Source organism: Odocoileus virginianus, unplaced genomic scaffold (genome assembly GCF_023699985.2).
Source record: "Odocoileus virginianus isolate 20LAN1187 ecotype Illinois unplaced genomic scaffold, Ovbor_1.2 Unplaced_Contig_14, whole genome shotgun sequence".
Classification (NCBI taxonomy): domain Eukaryota; kingdom Metazoa; phylum Chordata; class Mammalia; order Artiodactyla; family Cervidae; genus Odocoileus; species Odocoileus virginianus.
Genome location: NW_027224331.1, coordinates 461,945 through 481,868, shown reverse-complemented (window position 1 = coordinate 481,868; position 19,924 = coordinate 461,945). Strand labels below are relative to the sequence as shown.

The window sequence follows — 19,924 nt, the reverse complement described above, 5'->3', positions numbered from 1 at the left end:
CAGAAACATGTTCCCTTGAAAAAACACCTCTCGGTTTCTACCGCTAGGCCCCCACCTCTGCGTAAAGAAATAAATAAAACAGACACCTGGGGATTAGGGATGTTTTTGCTGCAAGATTGGTAAGAAAACTGCAGCGAGCAGCAGCCAAGTCGGGTCCTGGAGAGGGTATTTGCACCAAAAAACTCAGGTCTGTCGGCCAATAAGAGGGAGCCTGCCAGGGGTCTGGGGTGGTCCCAAAGACTGAGGACCAAGGAGGTAGTGCTTTCCGCCCGGCAGCGCGAGGAAGCGGTAACCCGCTGTCCCCGGTGTGGGCGCCTGTGTGTGTGCGCACGTGTGCACGCCTTCCCCGGGGCCCCGGCGACCACCTGTCACTCACAGGGGTGGCCGGGCGGCGGCCGGCTGAGGCACTCCCCGCGGGGCATCCGAGCCGCCGCCGCGGAGACGCGGTAATCCCCTCCTCCGCCCCCGCCGGGCCCCCACAGCCGCCGCCGATTGGTCGCCCTTTGCTCCCTGACCCGCTGGCCGCCTCCGCGGCTGCCGCTTCCTGCTCGGGAGCCGAGCGGCGCTCCCGGCCGGGGCGGAGCTCGGGCGCTGGGCGCGCGCCGCCCTCGCCGCCAGCCGCGCCGGAGGAGGAGCCGCCGCGCCCTTCCCCTTCCTCCGCTCCTCCCCGGCCCGCGCCCGCCGCGGCCCCAGGCAGACTCGCGAGCAGCGGCCGCGGCCGGCGGCCGAGTCAGGAGGATGCGGCGGCGCTCGCGGATGCTGCTCTGCTTCGCCTTCCTGTGGGTGCTGGGCATCGCCTACTACATGTACTCGGGGGGCGGCTCCGCACTGGCCGCGGGCGCGGGCGGCGGCGCTGGCAGGAAGGTGAGTGAGGTGCCCGCCCGCGGCCCGGCCCCTGGAATCCCCGGCGCCCATGCGCCCGGGCCCCGCCGCCGAAGCCCCTCGCTCGGACGCACCGCCGGGTTTCCTGGTCCGTCCTGCCCATCTCCGCCCGGATCTCGGCTCTGGCCATCCGCCCCCGCCTTGGGCCTCGCGGCCGAGCCCCTGGGGCGGGGGGCGCCGCCGGCCGCTCGGTGCTCTCCGGGCTCAGGAGGGGGCGACCCCGTGCAGCTCCCGGGGCTGGGGTCGCTGACGCCTCTAGTCGCCCCCTGTCCCCGCTCTCCGCTCCTCTTAATTTGAGTGTCGTCCGGCCGCCGGGAGCCCAGTCCCCTGCGGTGAGAAGTTTGGGGGTGAGAGTACTGGGAAGCACAAAAGGGGGTGGGGGGAAGGGAGAGAGGCGGCTGCCTTTTCAACGTGTCACGTACCTTGGGAGAGAGGAGTCCAAGTTTCTTTTCAGCCCTTTGAAACCAGCCACTGCAGCCCCCCTACGTCCCCTCGTCGCCGCGCCGCGGGGAGGGGGCAGTTCTGGGTCTCGGCCCGCTTCCCCTGGGGGCGGGGGCGCAGCCAGCCCCGCGCCCGGCGGAACAGACCGCGTTGGCGGTGCAGGCGGAAGGCCCCCGCGCCCCGGGTGAGGCCGGCCGCCCACACCCCCGACTGTCTCCTCCCTGCCCCGGTGCTCGCCCTGACCGGCTCGGCCGGCCCTTCAGCGCGGCCCCCCGGCGCCGGCCTTGCCCAGCCCCTCGCTCCTGTTCAGTGGGGTGGTCCCTCTGTTGAGTGTGTTCTAGACGGGTTCCCAGGGCCGAGGGGTTGGGCCGTGGGGACCGCGTGAGCCGCTGTGCACTGCCAGCCGCGCTAGGAAGGAAATGGAGCGCTTAGGGCGCCTGGCCTTGCGATCCTGCTGGGAGAGCGGGGCTCTGGGCGGTGCGCATGCCGCCAGCGGTGTTTGTCGTGTTTGGTAACTGCCAGGCTTTGAAAGTGACCCCACACCGTGTAACCCCTATACTGTGACGTTTAGTGTCGGCGCAAATCCAGGAGATTCTGAGTTAATGAAGGTGGACCAGTGGTTGAGCTGGAACCAGAGAACGGTATCCTGGAACAAGCAAGACGCTAGTAACTGGATGAAAAGACTTTAGCCCTAAAGTCAGTCCATAAATGTCAACGCTGAGGTCTGGCTACTTAAGAGGTTTCCTTCGGTCCGTCCTTCTTTCCTTCATTCTCAGCTAAAGGTATCAGATGGAGACAGGTGTCTTATTTGATTCATGGTAAATTTCTTAGGCTATATCTAGAGGGGCATAAAGGAAAAGGCTTCTCATGTACAGAATTGGCCTAGCTTGTTTCTGAGCTGACAGGTTCTCTTAGCCCTATCTTTTCCCTGTTTTAATCCAAGGAACTGTTATTCAGGTCCATGGGGCTTGTTCATCCTTGGATGGTAAAGAGCGGTGCACCCAGGGCACGCAGTGCAGCCCTTTGAAAACTGTGGTCGTATGAAACTGGAATTATTTCAAAAGCTTTGCTTCCCAGCAAACCGTGCTTTCGCAGGACCATGTAGCCTGGTGTGCTGGTGAGACCTGGCAAAGGTTCCTGCCTTTCATGTGAAAGAAAACCAAATACACAAGCCATGCTTTGTGATCCCCTTTCCTGGGTCTGCAGCTTTCATTAGCACATGTGATTGGAAATAGCACAGGATGGCATTAGCGTCTGGAGGGGCTGACTTCTCCGTGGTGGGCTTCAGCTGCTGGATGGGTTTTAAAGGGTCTTCAGTTGATCCTTAGTTAAAAAAAAAAAAAAAAAGTAATGCTCCTAGAACTCCTTGTGGCCAGGTGGCAGTAGGAAGGTTCAGAGACCACATAGAAAAAAGTGTGGGAAATGAACAATTGTACATGGATTGGTGATTTGGGGATTCTATTCTTTTTGTCAATGAACCATAAAATTTAATCCTAGCCATTAGAATGGTTTGGCAGTTTGTCAGTTGAAGAAGAGTTGTGTACATGCAATAGCTTTTGAAATTGGAGAAGACTCATTAACATGGCTTGGACCCTTATGTTAAAGAGAACACCCTAAAAGCATTTCTGGAGGAGTCAATAAAACCTGTGTCCTGAATTTCTTAGTCTAGAATATAAAACTGCATGGTCTTTTCTCCCTCCTGAGTTGTTTCCATGGATCCAGAGACTAGAAAGTCTCTTCAAATTTAGTTCATCCTTGCGATAAAAGGAAATGTATAGATTTTCTGGCTTGTAAAGTATAAGCATAAAAATGCTAAGGTAGTATGTGTATATAGGCAGAACTTAAATACTAGCTATAGTTTTTTAGGTGTAAGTGGACTTATATTTCCTCTCTCATCTTGTACCATTCAAGTCAAGGCTCTAATTCCACATTTAGTCAATTTCTCTTCACCTTGACGTTTCCCACCGGGTACCAGGCTTCAGTATTAGGCTTTGGGGTATTGTCTGTCTGATGGAAGCCTGACTAGAGTTTCTGCTGCTTCAGCGCCCAGCCCAGGCTTGTCACTGTGTGCCCTGCCTGTTGAATAACTCCTCTGAGGATGGTTATTCTCCATCTGGTGAAACCCAAAGAACCCACTCACCTTACAATGCAGGTTTAATCGACTCAATAGGAGCAGAGACTGCGCTAATCAGGACTCAATGCTGAAGTTCAGGTTGTATGGTCAATACAATCTGACCATATATGCACAAACCTGACCTTTGTGCACAATGTTGTTTAAAATTATATTTTATTTACTTTTGCATAGAGCCTTCCCTCCCCTATGTTTCTCTCTTTCCCCCAAATTGATGATTTGCACTTCAAGGATGCCTCGCCTTTGAGCATCTTAAATACTTAAAAATTTTAATCATGTTAAGCCTCCTCTGGGCCTTGGTATCTTGGCATGATGGAGCTGCAGAGAAAGGAAGGAATTTCTGTTGAAATGAACGTGCCTCTGGGTGAAGTGTGGCTCTTTTGGTTGGAGAGGGAAGGGTTTTCTAGTATGTGAAGAACGGTCTCCTGAGAGAGAGTATGTGTAGCCCAGGACCCATTGTCTGTGCTCCCGCACCCTTGAGAGGCAGGGAAGGCATTCTCGTAGGGCCTGACCGGGGCCTGTCCTTCTGCTCACTTCCCCTTGCCCTTCTTCCGTGAGCAGGTGCTGCAGTCCCTGCCCTGGGTCCCAAGCTGGGGGCCTTTGGGTCAGGTATGGAGGAGCTTTCTAGGAGAGGGGTTGACCTCTTTTTAAAAGTACTGAGGGGCTTCACGTGGCTGGAGTGGGTACATTTGTAGGGGAATATGAGAGTGTACAATCGAAAGAGTTTGGGACTAAATCATAAAGGGCCTTGAATGCCAAGCTGAGCTGACTTGTTGGTCATAGTTTGATTGTCCATAGGGAACCACTGGTGTTTTGTGAGCCGGGCGGTAGACATTTAAGGAGAATGGCACAGATCCATTTATTGGCACTGAGATGAGACTAGCTTTCTACCTCTTTCTGCTTAGTGACCTTTACTAATTTCCTGAACCTCTCTGACCTTCAGTTTCCTCATCTTTAGAATAGGGATAGTTCTTGTAGCTAAAGACTAGATGCCATTAGTAGGTGTTGGCAAATAGTAGGTGCTGAGTAGATGGGGTCCAGAGTGGGGTGTGGGGAGGGAGAAAGCCTAGAATCTTCTTGAAAGTATATTGAACTAGGAAAATATATTGAACTGTCATCTTCTTGTTCTTTAGAGGTGTTTTTTTTAAGTCCTTCATCCATTCCTCCCAGATTGTTTGGTTGGTTCATTTGGGCTGGTACCATGACCTTGAGTGGCATCAAAGACTACTTTTTGCAAAGTGGTCTGGGCAGCATGCCAGCTCTCTTGTCTCCAGCTGCGGTGTCAGAGTGGGGCTCCTGTCTGTGGGAAGCCACCAGGAGAGTGGGTGCAGGACATATCCTTCTTTGGTGGTCGTTTAAACCAGTGGGGTGCCACTTATCGTGACCCTAAGTGGGGTTCCTGCGGTGAGGAGGCCGGTCCCCCTGACAAGCAGGCTGTAGGCGCCCCACTCACCCTCCGCCTGCAGGCTTGCTTCTCCTGGCAGGAGGGGAGGTGGCTGTCATCACCCACACGTGGGAGGTGAGGCGGGACACAGTGGCTGCCGCATGCTTTCGTGGACATCAGCAGATCTGTAAGCATGTCCATGAGGGGCTGAGGAGGGGCCCGGGCCGCACCCTGCCAGCCAGTCAGTTAAATTCCGCTTGAAAGGAGGGTTTGAAGTTGAGATCAGGCATGCAGGAGTTGGGGAAAGCCGCTGTACAGTCAGGGAATCTGACAAATGGCAAATCTGACAAAGTTTCTCTAGGGGAACTTTTTTCTAAAGAAAATATAAGTGTCACTCCTCTGGAGCGCCTTGGGGCTCACACATGACAGGAGCAGGCTATGACCGATGGCAAGAGCTGAGGGGCTCTTTCCCCAGCCCTCTGGTGAGGGTGAGACAGAGCCCGCCGTCCCCAGCATGGAGCAGGCTCGCTTGCCTGGGCTCCGTCTGGCCCCTGGGGTGGGCTCGGGGCGCCTGGGGAGTTGCTAGTGTTCTGTGGGGGCTTCAGGCCCCTTTTGAGTCTCCCATCCCAACTGCTGGTGAGAGGTGGGTCTCCTGTTTGGATCAGGGGAAGAGGTATTTGAGAGGAGGTCAGAAAAACAGTTGGGGTGGGGCAAGGGGAGACATGTATATAATTATGTATATGAGACTATATTGTTTATAATTATGTGATTTTATACACACACACACACAATTTATTGCTGCCATTCATGTTTCTGAGATCTCTAGGGAGAGAGAAATCACTTTGGGAAGATGCTGATTTCAAGACAGGCAGCGCCCTGCTGCCTGAACCTCTAGCAAATCCAGTGGCACGTGGCTTAGTGGAGGGAGGTGGTAGGCTGCCTGGGGCAGAGATGAGGCTCACATAGGAGCTGACTGCTGGGTTCTGGCCAAGATCCTGAGCAGAAGGCAAGGTGTTCCTGGGAGAAATCTGTGAAGTCTCCTAGTGGCCCAGCAGAAATCATGGGGTGAGAGAACAGCCCAAACTGGCCAAGCCCACGCCCCCTGTTTGTTCTTCCTCTTTTGTCCCCATGAGCCCTGTCCTGCGAGCCGGACGGGCGTTGGAGTGAAAGCACACCCATGACCATGTCACACAGCTCACGATGGTGGGAGCCTTCCACATGGATGTTAGATGAATGCCCCTCTTTAGGGCCCCTCTGCACCTCTCCCCCGCCCCGCTCTCCCCTGGAGACCCCTGCTTCCTGACCCACCCCCGCTGCAGGGCCTCGGGACCCTCGCCACGGCTGTCCTTAGGTAGCTGAGCGTGGCTCCTGGAGAGACGCTGCGTCCCTCAGAGCAGGTGCTGGCCCAGCCTCACTGTCCTGACCTGCAGCGCGGCCTCCCCTCGAAGAAGCCTGTGATGCCAGGTTGCTGCCGGGGATGCCTGTCCCACCACCGTGGCCTTGGACCTCGCCACCACGCCGCCTTATGGTGTGGTTCCTTCGGGAGGACCTCCCGGCACTGCCCCAGATGCCGCCTGGGTGGGACCTGGCACAGGCCCCGTGTGGCGAGGAGCCCTCCTCCGTGGGGAGAGTTATGTCGAGCGTGTTGGCGCCAGCCTCCTACAGACACCGCTGCCCTCCAAGGAGAGTTGACCTTGTTTTCCTAGCGGGTGTGAGGATGCGCTGACCTTTGGCCACACATTTGACCTGAAGGATGAACCCCCAGTGTGGAGGTTCTAGTGAAACTTGTCCAGTTTACCTGTCCAGTCAGGAGAGCCTCTCCCACAGGCTTAAAGAGCCAACAAGTCCTTCCCTGAGGAGCTCCGCCCTGACGAGCACCGCCTTCTCCACCTCCCGAGCCCAGGCTCCTGCTCGCATCTGCCTCCTACAGGGCAGACCGAGGCCCTGGGCGTTTCTGCATTTAGTCATGACCAGTATTATAGGCCCAGGAAGAAAGTGTCATTTTGTACAGATTGGGTTTCTTAGCATGACAGGACGAAGATGGCAGTGATTCAATGTGGCTGGATTTGAAAAAAACAAAACCGTTGTCACATAGAATCTCACTCCTGGCCTTCAAATAGCTTTCCTCGGCTCTGGGAGTCCTGCGCCCCTGTGCCCACTCTTAGAGGGGCACCTGGTCACTTGTGACTCAGCCTGCCCTTGGTCTGGGTACCTGGTCCTGTCTAGTGACTCTCTGGGAGGAGGCTTGGCCTGGGCACCAGGGAGAGAGTTGCTGAATTCCCAGAGCCCAAACCAGGACCAGCATTCTGGCAGGGACAGGGGTGCCTGGGGGGGCCCCTCAGCCTTGACACAGTTGGTATTTTGAACCAGATAACGTTTGCTGGGGGCAGGGGGCTGGCCCGGGCACTGTCGATGTTTAGCAGCTTCTGCTGGATGCTGGTGGAACCACCTTTCTCAGCTGTCACCATGTCTACAGGCCTTGCCAGGCATCCCTGGGGACAGGCTCGCCTTCACTTAAGAAGCACTGCTGTGGTCAGCATGAACTTGACTTCTTTTTTCTCCCTGCTGGATGGGGCCCTTGCTTTCCAGGCTTCCTGGGTTCCTTCCATGCGCTGCCAGTGCCCAGATCTTCTGATGGTGGTGGGATGTTCCTGGAAGGTGCTCTAGAGAGGATGCACCCACAGGAATACTCCACGGGAGGTCATTCCGTTAAATTCCGTTCTCCATCCTTACCATTTGCTGTGTGAAATGTTTCCCGTGTTCCTGTCCTCAGGCCTCTGTCTGTCCTGAAGTCTCTGCTGCCTGCTGGCAGGAGCAGACATGAAAACAGGCTGTGGGCCCTTTCATCGATTCTTCTGATGAGTACTACTTGAGCCTTGCTGTGTGCCAGGCACTCCTTGGTATTTGGGTTACAGCAGTGAGTAGAACGGAGACATCATCTCAACCCCTGGGGAACTTTCACCCTGGGGGCAGTGGGACCAAACACGGTGATGGGTAGTGAAAAGACGCAGCGTGAGAAGGGGCTGAGTGCAGAGGAGAGAGGGGGGCCCTGGAGGGGTCAGGAGTCAGGCAGGGCCAGGTTACAGTAAAGAGAGACTGGAAATAAAACTGCCATATGACCCAGCAGTCCCACTGCTGGGCATACACACCGAGGAAACCAGAATTGAAAGAGACACATGTACCTCAGTGTTCATCGCAGCACTGTTTATAATAGCCAGGACATGGAAGCAACCTAGATGCCCATCAGCAGACGAATGGATAAGAAAGCTGTGGTACATATACACAGTGGAATATTACTCAGCCATTAAAAAGAATACATTTGAATCAGTTCTAATGAGGTGGATGAAACTGGAGGAGTCCTATTATACAGAGTGAAGTAAGCCAGAAAGAAAAACACCAATACAGTATACTAACACATATATATGGAATTTAGAAAGATGGTAACGATAACCCTGTATGCGAGACAGCAAAAGAGACACAGATGTATAGAACAGTCTTTTGGACTCTGTGGGAGAGGGCGAGGGTGGGATGGTTTGGGAGAATGGCATTGAAACACGTATATTATCATATGTGAAATGAATCGCCAGTCCAGGTTGGATGCATGAGACAAGTGCTCAGGGCTGGTGCACTGGGAAGACCTAGAGGGATGGGATGGGGAGGGAGGTGGGAGGAGGGTTCAGGATGGGGAACACATGTACACCCATGGTGGATTCATGTCAATGTATGGCAAAACCACTACAATATTGTAAAGTAATTAGCCTCCAATTAAAATAAATGAATTTATATTTAAAAAAAGAGAGAGAAGGGCTGGTGCCTGCGAGGTGCAGGTTGAGCAGGTTTGAGCCAAGACCCAGAGCAGGGGCAACTCCAGCTTCAGAGTGTCTGACCTGTTGGGTATGCTCGCTATGCCTTGATTTCCTTTGCTAAATATTGAGCCTGTTTTCTTTCTGGGAATCTGTTGCCTCTGGTCTGTCAGTGGTGGAGTTTCCTCTATCCTGTGGCAAGGTCAGGTCTTTCGTTCTTTTTTAAAAAATTTACTTATTTTTAATTGAAGGATAATTGCTTTACAGTATTGCGTTGGTTTCTACCGAGCATCAACATGAATCATCCTTAGGTTTGTTTACCCATTTCCCCTCCTGCTTGAATGTCCCTCCACCTCTCTCCCCATCACAGCCCTCTAGGTGGTTAGGGAGCGGGTTTGAGTTTCCTGAGTCACGCAGGGAATCCCCATGGGCTGTCTATTTTACATATGGTAATGTGTGTTTCCAGGTTACTCTGTCCAAACCTCCCACCCTCTCCTTCTCCCCCCAGCTGTGCTCACAAGTCTGTTCTCCATGTCTTCTCCACTGCTGCTCTGCAAATATCAGTACCATCTTTCTAGGTTCCATGTTTATGTGTTAGTATTTGATAATTGTTTTTCTCTTTCTCGGGCCTTTCATTCTTGTTCTTCAAGGAGTCCTGGGTGAGGAGTGTTCTGGTTAACAGAACCCACGTTCCCGGTTCGCCCCCTCCCGCCTCGGGCTGGGGACCACGTTAGGTGCTGCAGGTTAATTTGTTGCTTGACTCTGTGGCCTGTGCTCAGGCAGCAGCCTTCGTGGTGTGATTTCTGAGTTGGTCTCTGCAGGGCTGGCTGACCTGGTGATCGCTGTTCCCCGTCCACTATCAGGCTCACCACTCCGTCACACGGCGCATTTGTAGAGTGCTCTCCACACACATTGCCGTTTAATGAGAAGTCCCGCTGGCCTGTGCCCCTGCTCCTGCACGAAGGTCCCACTGGGGTATTGTCTCTGTGAGTGGCTGTGGGTCGGGAGGCTTGTGGTTTCTCATCTGCAGGAAATAGGGGGTTAGGGGCCTGCCTGGTCCCCGGGTTTTGGAGAGGTTGTTCTTGGCAATGGGGTTGTGTTGAAGCACTGGGATCTGTGGCATTTGTAGGAAATAAAGTGGACATGTGATTTCATTGCCTGCAGCTCCTTTAGGGAGTTTTCAAGCAAGAGCATCAGCCGCTTTTCCTGGTAGTTACTGGCATTCACGAGGGGTCTGTAGATGCCTTGTTGGGGTATGTGCCATGCTGCCAGTGTGTTTCTGGATAAAAAACCAGCACGTGGACGTGGATGCAGAGGAAAGGTCCTTGTAAAGACTTCCGACTCAGGAGCCACCATCCAGGGTTTCCTCACCTCTGCCTCAGAGGCGCATCCAGAAAGGGAGCCTGTCTCCTCCCGGAGGGCGCTGCTCCAGAGGGGGACACACAGACGAGTCACCCAGTGGGAACCTCAGGAGTAAAGGCCTGTGTTTTAGCAACACCCGTAAACGAACGCTGCCTCCTGCCTGTGAAGGTGTGTGACCATCCTGGATGCTGAGCCGGTTGGCCTGGCCTGGGAGGCCGTGGAGTCACTGCCCTGGCCCTCCCTACCGCAGGGGCTGCCCCACTGACCTAGATTGTGAGCTCTGGCTCTGTGACCTTCAAGGCTTGTCCCCCTTCTCCATTCCCTCCTCCCACTCCCATTCCCCTGCACAGTCAGTGCTGCACCTGTTTTCCTTCCTGTCTCACTTCTGGTGACTCCTGATGTGTCCCTGTGTCTGGAATATACCATTTTTTTGTCAAATCTAAGATGCTTTTATTTGTAAAACCATTATCTTTTGTACCACTAGGAAAGAAAAAACAATTTCCATTGAACTGTGACATGGTGGTTTCTTATCAGTTAACATTTTTATTTTCTACTTATTTAAAGAGCTCTTTTAGACTTAATTAGACATCGATTTTTCCTATTATCACTCTTGTGCCTAGATAATAAGGAAAATATATGTGAAATACGTCTTCCAGTGTCTGTGTTTTGCCTCAGAGATGTTTGTGTCTGTTCATCTGAGACCAGAGTCTTCTTCCTCTGTACCTCCAAGCTCTGGTGGATGCAGTGTTTCCTGAGGGCCCTGGGCTCTCACCATCGCTTGGCATCGTATAGAGTTGGCCAGCTTGTGACTCTCCTGGGAATTTTGCCTAACTTCTCAGTTCACCCTCCACTTCTCTCCCACTTGATTTTGTGTCTGGAGATTACATTGCTTTAGTATTGCTTCTGGAAGTTTCTTCCAAGGCACTGACCTGCATCATGCAGACTCTGCTGTGAGTGGGTCTTGTGTCTGAGGCAGTGCCAGTCATGATGGTGTGTTACGGCCCAGGCCATGATCGTTCTTAGCTACAGGAACTATTCCCATTCTGAAGATGAGGAAACTGAGGGTCAGAGAGGTTTGGTGCATTAGTAAAAGGTCACTAAGCAGAAAGAGGTAGACAGCTGTAGCGGTAGACAGAAGATGTTGATCACTGTGAGGTCCACCTCAATCTCATCTCAGACTGTGGAAATAAAGTGCATCTAAGAAGTCATGATTAGAGCCTTCCTTTTTCTCGAATGTCCGTTACCTTCTTCTATGAGATCCCAGCTCCAGGCCCTGACCATGATGAGGGGAAGTGGTAGCCTCATCAAAACGTGTGCATCTCCATCTGTTCACTTCCAGTCCCCACAATCCTTGTAAACTGAGGGACTTCCTGCTTTTTACTTTTTGAGAGGTGCACAGTTGATGAGCACCTTTGGAAGGTTTTTGAGCGTTTCTGGCTGCGAGGTGCCCTGCTGAGCGCTGGGGTCTGTAGACGTGAACATGGTGTTCTGCCACCCTTAAGAAGTTCACAGTTGCTCACCAAAATAACTAGAGAAGGACCTGAGAAACAATAATCAGGGGTCAGTTGAATAGGGACTGGATAGTGGATGAAATTTAAGGCACCAGTATTTTATTTAGTGGCAGTAATGGCCTTGTTCATTGGAAGGATAGATGCTGAAGCTGAAACTCCAATAGTTTGGCCACCTCATGTGAAAGAGTTGACTCATTGGAAAAGACCCTGATGCTGGGAGGGATTGGGGGCAGGAGGAGAAGGGGATGACAGAGGATGAGATGGCTGGATGGCATCACCGACTCGATGGGCATGAGTTTGAGTAAACTCCGGGAGTTGGTGATGGACAGGGAGGCCTGGCATGCTGCAGTTCATGGGGTTGCAAAGAGTCGGACACGACTGAGTGACTAAACTGAACTGAACTGAACTGAATGGCCTTGTGGTTATGTTTTTTGAAAATCCTTACCTTTTATAGATATAAACTGAAGTATTTATGGACACAGTGACACCACCTCTGTTGGAAGACTGTGAAGGAACAAGATTGACTGAGTGTGCTCTTGTATGACTGATGGGCACCTGGGGTTCATAATACTACTTTATTTTTGCCTACTTAGAAAATTTTATTTAAAAAGTTTAAAAATTTTATAGGTGTATGTAACTTAAGTTAGCAAACCAGCAGAAACTAGTATTTTTAAAATAAAAAGCAAATTAAGACTTTGTAATACAGTCAGTGAAAGGTTTCTACTCCCAGTTTCCAGTAGCTGTGTGGGGTGTGTGTGGGGGGGGGTGTGAGCTTCCCCTCCACAACAGTCAGTGCCCAGATACCAGCTGAATGTGCTGCCATTCGGCCCAGTTCTGACACTGTCCCCCTGGAAATGCATCAGGTCCTATAGGCAAGGCTGCAGTCCTGCAGACTGCCCGTCCCCACACTCCCCTCCTTCAGATGCCAAGTGCAAGCCCAGACTGTCACCTGTGTTTCTGACCAACATGCTATAAATCGGAGGTTCCCAGGAACCCCTTCTTGGGTTCAGTTAATTGGCTGGAGTAGAAAACCCATTTATGTACTTCCCTGGTGGCTCAGATGGTAAAGCGTCTGCCTACAGTGTGGGAGACCCAGGTTCAATCCCTGGGTCTGGAAGATCTCCTGGAGAAGGAAATGGCAACCCACTCCAGTATTCTTGCCTGGAAAATCCCATGGATGGAGGAGCCTGGTAGGCTACAGTCCATGGGGTCACAAAGAGCTGGACATGACTGAGCGACTTCACTTTCACTTCACTGAACTGTTACAAACGATATTCAAGGATACAGGTTGAGTCAGGTGAAGAGACACAGAGCAGCAGCTGTAAGGTTCCAAGGAAGGTGCTTCTCCTCCTGGTGCTTGGGACCCAGCCTGGTGGCACATGGACGTGTTCCGGTTCCCCAGCCCGGAACTCTGCAGGCTCCGTCCTCTTGGGTTTCTGGAGGCTTCGCTCCACAGACACTATTGATCAAGTCATTGACTGTTGGTGACTGAGTCAAACTCCAGCCCCTCTCCCTCGAGGAAGTCACGGGATGGGGCTGAAGCTTGCACCCCTCTATTCATGGTTGGTTTCTCTGCAACCAGCCCCCGTGTGCAGGCACTTCCAAAGGCCTCCTCACTGACATCAGCCCAGCAGTGGTGGAAAGGAGCTCGTTGTGAGTATCAGGACACCCATTTCACCTTGTGGATCAGAGGACAAGAGCCCAAGCAGAACAAAAGATGCTTCTGTGGCTCTTACTGCTCAGGAAACCCCAAGGTGTTTGGGGAGCTCTGAGTCAGAAATAAGGCCAAAGACAAAATATATATGGGAAGTATATTTTTGTCATCTGAATGACCAAAATATATTTCTCATAAATTACAACATCATAGTCAGTTAAAACGTACATAAGCCTCTATATCTTTTTGTAATTTAGGAATATCCAGTGATGATTCTTTTTAAAAGGATGCTTCAGAGGTCACCTAAGATCCTGAATTGTCACCTGTATCACCGGGAAACTATTCTTACGCTTGTTAGTGTTTCTTCTCTAAGAATTACCTAAATTCTCTGGAAATTGCTACTTTTTGTGAACCTTTTGATGGTAGAGTAGCAATTTAGGTAGTTTGGGAGAGCGCTTACTTTCGGCCAGATTGCTCAGTGGCCCAGAGACGCTGTCGCTCAGCAGCGTCTGGCGTGGACGTCTTATTACCCTGCCGACTCCTGCCGACTCCTCCTGCCGACTCCTCCTGCCAACTCCTGCCGAAGACTCCTCCTTGTGCGGCCGGCACCTGGAGGGCAGAGCACACGCCTGTGCGCTCACTTATCGCAAGCGCTGTGCCTGCTGTCACATGCGATCCATTTGAGCTGTGGTTGGTTTGGGAAGCCACGGTGGGAGACCTTTATTTTATTTTATTTTTTTCCATTTATTTTTATTAGTTGGAGGCTAATTACAACATTGCAGTGGTTTTTGTCATACATTGAAATGAATCAGCCATGGATTTACATGTATTCCCCATCCCGGTCCCCCCTCCCACCTCCCTCTCCACCCGATCCCTCTGGGTCTTCCCAGTGCACCAGGCCCGAGCACTTGTCTCATGCACCCAACCTGGGCTGGTGATCTGTTTCACCCTAGATATACATGTTTCGATGCTGTTCTCTTGAAACATCCCACCCTCGCCTTCTCCCACAGAGTCCAGAAGTCTGTTCTATACATCTGAGTCTCTTTTTCTGTTTTGCATATAGGGTTATCGTTACCATCTTTCTAAATTCCATATGGTGGGAGACCTTTAATACATACATAGTATTCCTTTTTGTTTCCCCCACAGGATATGATTGTGAAAGCCTCATGCTTTACATTGTACTTGTATATGAGAGGTTTTTGACAAATATATGATGCTGCATATTTTCTGTGAAGTGTAATTCCTGGTGCTGCACATTTGTATCAGAGCTGTGGCCGAGAAGCCTGAAGCGTTTTGAGCCGCAGCTCATCAGTCTTCCCTGCCTGCCTGCTTGCATGCCTCCTGCCCTCACACCGGCAGTGTTCTGCGGATTCCAAGGTTATTAACTTGCCCCGCCAGTCATGACGTAGCACGGCTGGGGCTGAAATGTTAACATTCCCAAAGCTGCCCAAGATTTGGCTCTAGGGACAGTGGGCGGCAGCCGTGCTGGTCTCAGAACCGCAGTCCTGAGTCGCCAGTAGGTTACAAACGGCAGGTTTGTGTCTCACTGCCAGAGCTGCTGCTACAGCCCGGAAGGTGCTGCTTGCCCAGGCTGGCGATCACTCCTTGACCTTCACATTGCAAAGTGCTGATGTCGGGAGCCAGCCCAGGCCATTCTTGGGTGGTCTGAGCTCCGGGCCTAAGGCTGGGCATCAGGAACAAGGCATAGCTTGGCCGTCTAGACCTCATGGACAAGCCTGCGGAGGCAGGAGAGGCCGCATGAGGCATCCCTGTGCAGAGGCTGTTGAGGCTTGTCTTCCGTCTGCGCTTGCTGACTTACAAGGCCCCCCATCAGTCTGCGTCAAGAAGCTGTTATTTGGGTCTCTCTTGTTTTCCAAAGAAGCAGAATGTAGGTAAAGTATCCCCTCCATGGGCATGAGTCTGACTTGGCATGTAAGTGTTTATACTTAAGATAGCGTTTTCAGCTTAAAGAGTTTTTCTGCCTCACCAGTGGGGAATGCATGGTGGCATATTGCCCCAGAGGGATTTTCTGATTCCTGTTGGCCTGACACTCCTTTCTGCTATCCCAGGGGTGTTTGAAAGCCAAGCTTTCCTAGTCCTGGGAGAGTTTAGCTGAGGCTTCTGCAGGGAGGGGGTCTGCTGAGTGTGGGGGTCTGGACTGCCTGTGGGATGAATCTGGTGGCCCAGGCCCCCATGTGCTGGGTTGGAGGGGGTGGCTCTGCCCACTTGGCTGGCCGAGTTCCTGTGCCAGTGTCCAGGTCTCTGTGGGCAGCTGGGAAGCTCGACACAGCTACATGGGGCAGTTGGAGAGCGTCCAGCTCATCCTGCCTCAGGCCAGGGGTTGGGGGGGGGGGGGGAGTCTGCAGGGAAGAGCCCAGGGCGATGCTGCCATCAAGCTCTGGGCTGGGTGGGTGGCTGACCTGAGCTGTAACGCTGAGAGGGCCCACAGGATGTGTTGCCCAGGGGCCACTGCCTGGGTTTGAATTCTGGCTTCTCTAGTTTGGTTCTGTAAACTCAGGCAGGATACTCAGCCCCTCTGTACCTTGGTTCCCGCGTGTACCATCTCTCCTTGTTGTTCAGTTAGAGCGGGCCCTGGTAGCCACATCCTAAACGTGGATGTAAAGTCTTGTGGTGTCAGGGCGGGAGGGGCTCATGCCCTTGTCTGGCTGGGCCATCCTCTGGTTGGCATCGCCAGCCCCAGGCATCTGCCCACTGCACCAGGCTACCCCCCCCCCCCCCCCCCACACACACACACGCTGTGTTTAAGCCAAGAGCCTCCTTTTCAGGAAGCACCTCCGCCTGCATGGACCTTGTCTAGGGCCTTCTCCCTGGAAGAGAGGTGAGGACAGGGGTCTGCAGTCTTGCCCCTCTAGTGAGGAAACAGCCCTGGCAAGGGTTGCTGATGTCTGCTAGAGGGAGAGGCAGGAAGCTGTGGCCAGAGCATTTCCATCCCTCCCCCACCAGGACACTGTTTCCCAGTTTTATCCCTTAGTCTCACGTCTTTGAAAACTATGCAAGGATGTGGTTTTTAACTATGTGACTGTATAATTAGTTTTTGAAAACTCTTAATTGGCAATTGTTTTTTTCTATATCTTGAGCTGTTATTATGTGAATACAGCGTGTTATTTGAAAACTTTCCCACGAGGCTTTAATTAGTAAACAGTCCTGTCGTTTCCTTAGTTCAGTTTCTGACTTGCTTTGGAAACTCTAGGTGAGTGACAGGCAGTGACGAATCAGTAATCTCAGCAGAGCACCCCTGTGAGGGCAGGACTAGTTCTGTCGATTAGAACAGTGTTCGAGTGGTTTCTCTGATGCCTCTAATTAAGGTAACTTAGAACTAGACCGCAGATTAATAGATACGCTGTGTGATGATTTCAAGACGAATAAACCACCTGGAATCGTGAACTCCGGTTTTGGTGATGGAAGGAGGCTGGCTGTGATGTCAGACCTGGGTTCGAATTCCGCTGTGACTGCCTGTTACCCGTGCTGTGTTTGTCTGTGGGGAGGGACCTGATGGAAATTAGTGAGTTGGTAGGGACAATGCTGGTGCAGATTAATAAGGGTCCCTTTAATTTCACTGGCACGGGTACTCACTGTTCTTTTTCAGAAATGCTTTGGGGGCCACTCTGGGCTGCTCTGAGGGGCAGGGGCCTTGCTGGGAGCGGACCCCCCCCAGGGGGAGGGTAACTTCATGGTGTGAATTGATGACTAGGAGATGAATCAGGGCAGAACCCCCGTAAAGATGCGCTCTGCCCTCTGTGTTCTGTCTCCCTGTCTTGGGCCTGTGGAATCGCTGAGGACCTGGCATGCTTCATTTTTGCTCAGGTTGAAGTTTTGGTGCTGAGTGGAGCCAGAAATGTCACATTTGGATTACATTGTAAGATACTGTAATTGGCCAAAGTGTATTATACGTTCCTGGGGCACCAAGAGCAAAGCAGACCTACTGGATTAATGGGCGTGATGGAGGAGCTGATGGGATGGTCATTTCATGGGTGTCTGGCTTCAAGTCCTGCCTTTTCAGTCCACAGACGTTCTGGCAGCCAGCTCCTCCTGAGGCCTCAGAGCTGGCCCTCTCTGTGGGGTCCCCTTGCTCCATGCCCCAGCCCCTTGGCGCAAGCTGGGGGATGGCCTGGCTCTGATACCTTCTGTACTTCCTGTGTTACTCAGTTATTGCAGGAAGGGAATGTCAGAGCTGTAAGAAGGAAGGTGTAGTTTCAGGTCTGTACATGTAGATACAGTGGACGAAACCTAGAAACCTAGCCGTTGCCCAGGCTGGCAGCCAGGAAAGCACATACACAAATCATGCACATTTAAAGTGCTAATTAGGGAGCCAGGATGGGGGAGCCAGCAGCCAGGCTAAGAGGTGACTAAAGATCACTTGCAACCCTCTGATACTTGCAGCACATTAAAATGTTTTGAGATTTAAAATCCCATTTTAAGACATTGGTCTTTCCTTGAAAAAGCTGTCTTAGCTGTTAAATGATACCCAGAGAACGTAGACGAAGGTGGTCGGCATTCAGCATGTGGCTTCTTCTGAGTGATGGCTGGGGGCGGGCTGCGTGTTTGCGTGGTGTCTTTGGGTGGCTGGGAGCAGCCATAACTGCGTGTGCCTGAAGATCCCCGTGGCCTCTCTCAGCCTCCCGCTGTGCAGGACCCCGCCGCCCCATCCTCTGATCTGTCTGTGACAGAGGGGAGCAGTGCCTGAGACAAATAGGGAGAGGAGCCGGAGCCGGGGGTGGGCCTCATCTCTGCCTGACCAGCCCTTGAATATTGGGCCACACGCGTGTGGAGTGGAGGGTCTGTATCTCCGGACCTTACAGCCCCCCGCCGTCCCATGTCCCTCACCAGGTGCCACTGTTGACACCAGAACTCCCCAGCCAGCTGCACACCTGCATCCAGTAGACCAGCGGTCACCAAACTTTCTGACACCAGGGACCAGTTTCGTGGAAGGCAGCTTTTCCACAGACCAGGGGATGCTGCGGTGGGGAACAACTATGAGTATAGGGGGAGCTTCTCATGTGCCCACCGCTGTGTGGCTCAGTTCCTCACTGACCGGGGCCAGCGCTGCCCTGTGTCCTGGGGCCTGAGGACGCCTGTGGTGGCCTGAGCGTGCGAGGGCCCGCACCTGCTCAGCTCCTCCCCTTCCAGCCCTCCTTCCTTACATAGACTCATTAGTGGCCTTGGTGCCCCAGTCCAAGAGAGGCCACAGGGAGCGAGGGGAACATGCATTCTGGGTGGGACTGGGGTTGGGGGCCACCAAGTCAGTATTGGATAACTCTACGGGGAGCTCCACAGAAGCTCGTCAGAAAGAACTGAGAGGGCACATTTGAGGGAGAACTAACGTCTAGAAGGGTATGCTGGAAGACTGTCCAGGCATGGAGCACATCATGTGCAAAGGTCCTGGGGCCAGATGAATTTGATGTGCTTGTACAGTGTAAAGAAAAAGGGTCAGCAAATGGAAGTATGGTGGACAAGGGCCCCACAAGGTCAGAGAGTGCTCAGGGCGTGGTTGCATTCAGGGATTTATCTGTGCCTGTCACCATATTCCCTGCATGTGACGTGGCACCCAGCGCACTGTAGGGGCTGTGGTTGGTATTTTGTCAGCCTTAAGATGAGATGGAGACTGGTGGGGGCCTGGTGATGACAAGGGCCTTGAGCCCGGGCTCAGGGAAGGGTCTGTGTGAGAGAGCCTCGCCCCTGTTTCCCTCTCCCTGGACTTTGCTTCTTCTCGGTGACCCAGCCTGGGGTTAGCAAGTCACTGTGCCACTTTCATGCAAGTGAAAGCTTGCTCTTTGGTAGCATCTGTTGCAACGCATGATGCGACCTGTGAAGGGTTTGAAGTTGGCCTCCTAAGTTCAGGGAGGAGCTTGGGTGCCCCAGATATGTGCTGAGTGACTGATGAGGTTTGTCCACCTCTGTGGGTTGTAGAGAACCAGTGATAGGATTTATTCCAGGGCTTGGTGTTCTGGGGATGTGATAGAAGACAAGATTATGTCCTCAATTCTTTGGGGAGTTTGGAGGCACTGATGACCTCTGGAGTCGTTGGAACAGAAATTCAGTGAGAGTGGACGTGTATCACTGCCCTGCGTTCAGCAGTGGTTATTCTCTTAGTGCATTGGTTGGGGTGGGGGGCGTGGAAGGCACAAATCAAGGGGAAGGTAGGGAGGGCAGCAGGGGAGGCATAGGAGGGGGAGACTTTGTGCAGCAGGACAACTTGCCCGAGGGACATTGGACTTTCTGTCTCTGACATTTTTGGGGGGTTTTCATATTGGTCAGGGAGGAAAAAGAGTTGCGAAATGGGCAGGTTTCTTTGTGTGCTAAGAGATTTATTTTCCTTTCACCCTTGTTCCTCCTCCTTCGTTTCACCCCTGCACAGAGCAGACTTTGGCAGAAATGAAGACTCAGTTGCAGCCTGGCTCCCTGGGCAGGATCTCTAGGAGTGGCTCGTAACTTGTCATCAGTGAAGGCTGTTCGGCACACAGCTGTCTCCCCAGCTAAGTGTCTGCTCTGTGGTGCCTGGTGGAGTGGAGCCTGGTTCCCTGGATCCTGTCTCAGCCCTCCTTCCTGCTGTGTCTGCACACAGGTGTCTTTGCAAGGCTCTGTCACCTCATCTGTGAGGTGAAGGCTTTCGGGGCTGTTACAAGGGTTGGATGCGGCATTGCCTCTCAGGCCCTTATTAAGCCTGTGCCCATCAGTAGAAAGTGTTCTGCACATTGTGTGGGAGGTGGACGTGCGTGTGTGTGTGTGTGTGCCTGC

The 19,924-nt window shown here is 52.7% G+C and overlaps 1 protein-coding gene across 1 annotated transcript in view; it reads left to right on the top strand.

Moving 5' to 3' along the window:
- Positions 1-556: 556 nt before the first annotated feature.
- GALNT2 (polypeptide N-acetylgalactosaminyltransferase 2) overlaps positions 557-19,924 on the top strand; it is a 175,112-nt gene continuing 155,744 nt past the window's right edge. The window contains exon 1 of the mRNA XM_020900443.2: positions 557-864. Coding sequence (XP_020756102.1) covers positions 739-864 — 126 coding nt within the window. The 5' untranslated portion in view covers positions 557-738. The remainder of the gene's footprint in view (positions 865-19,924) is intronic.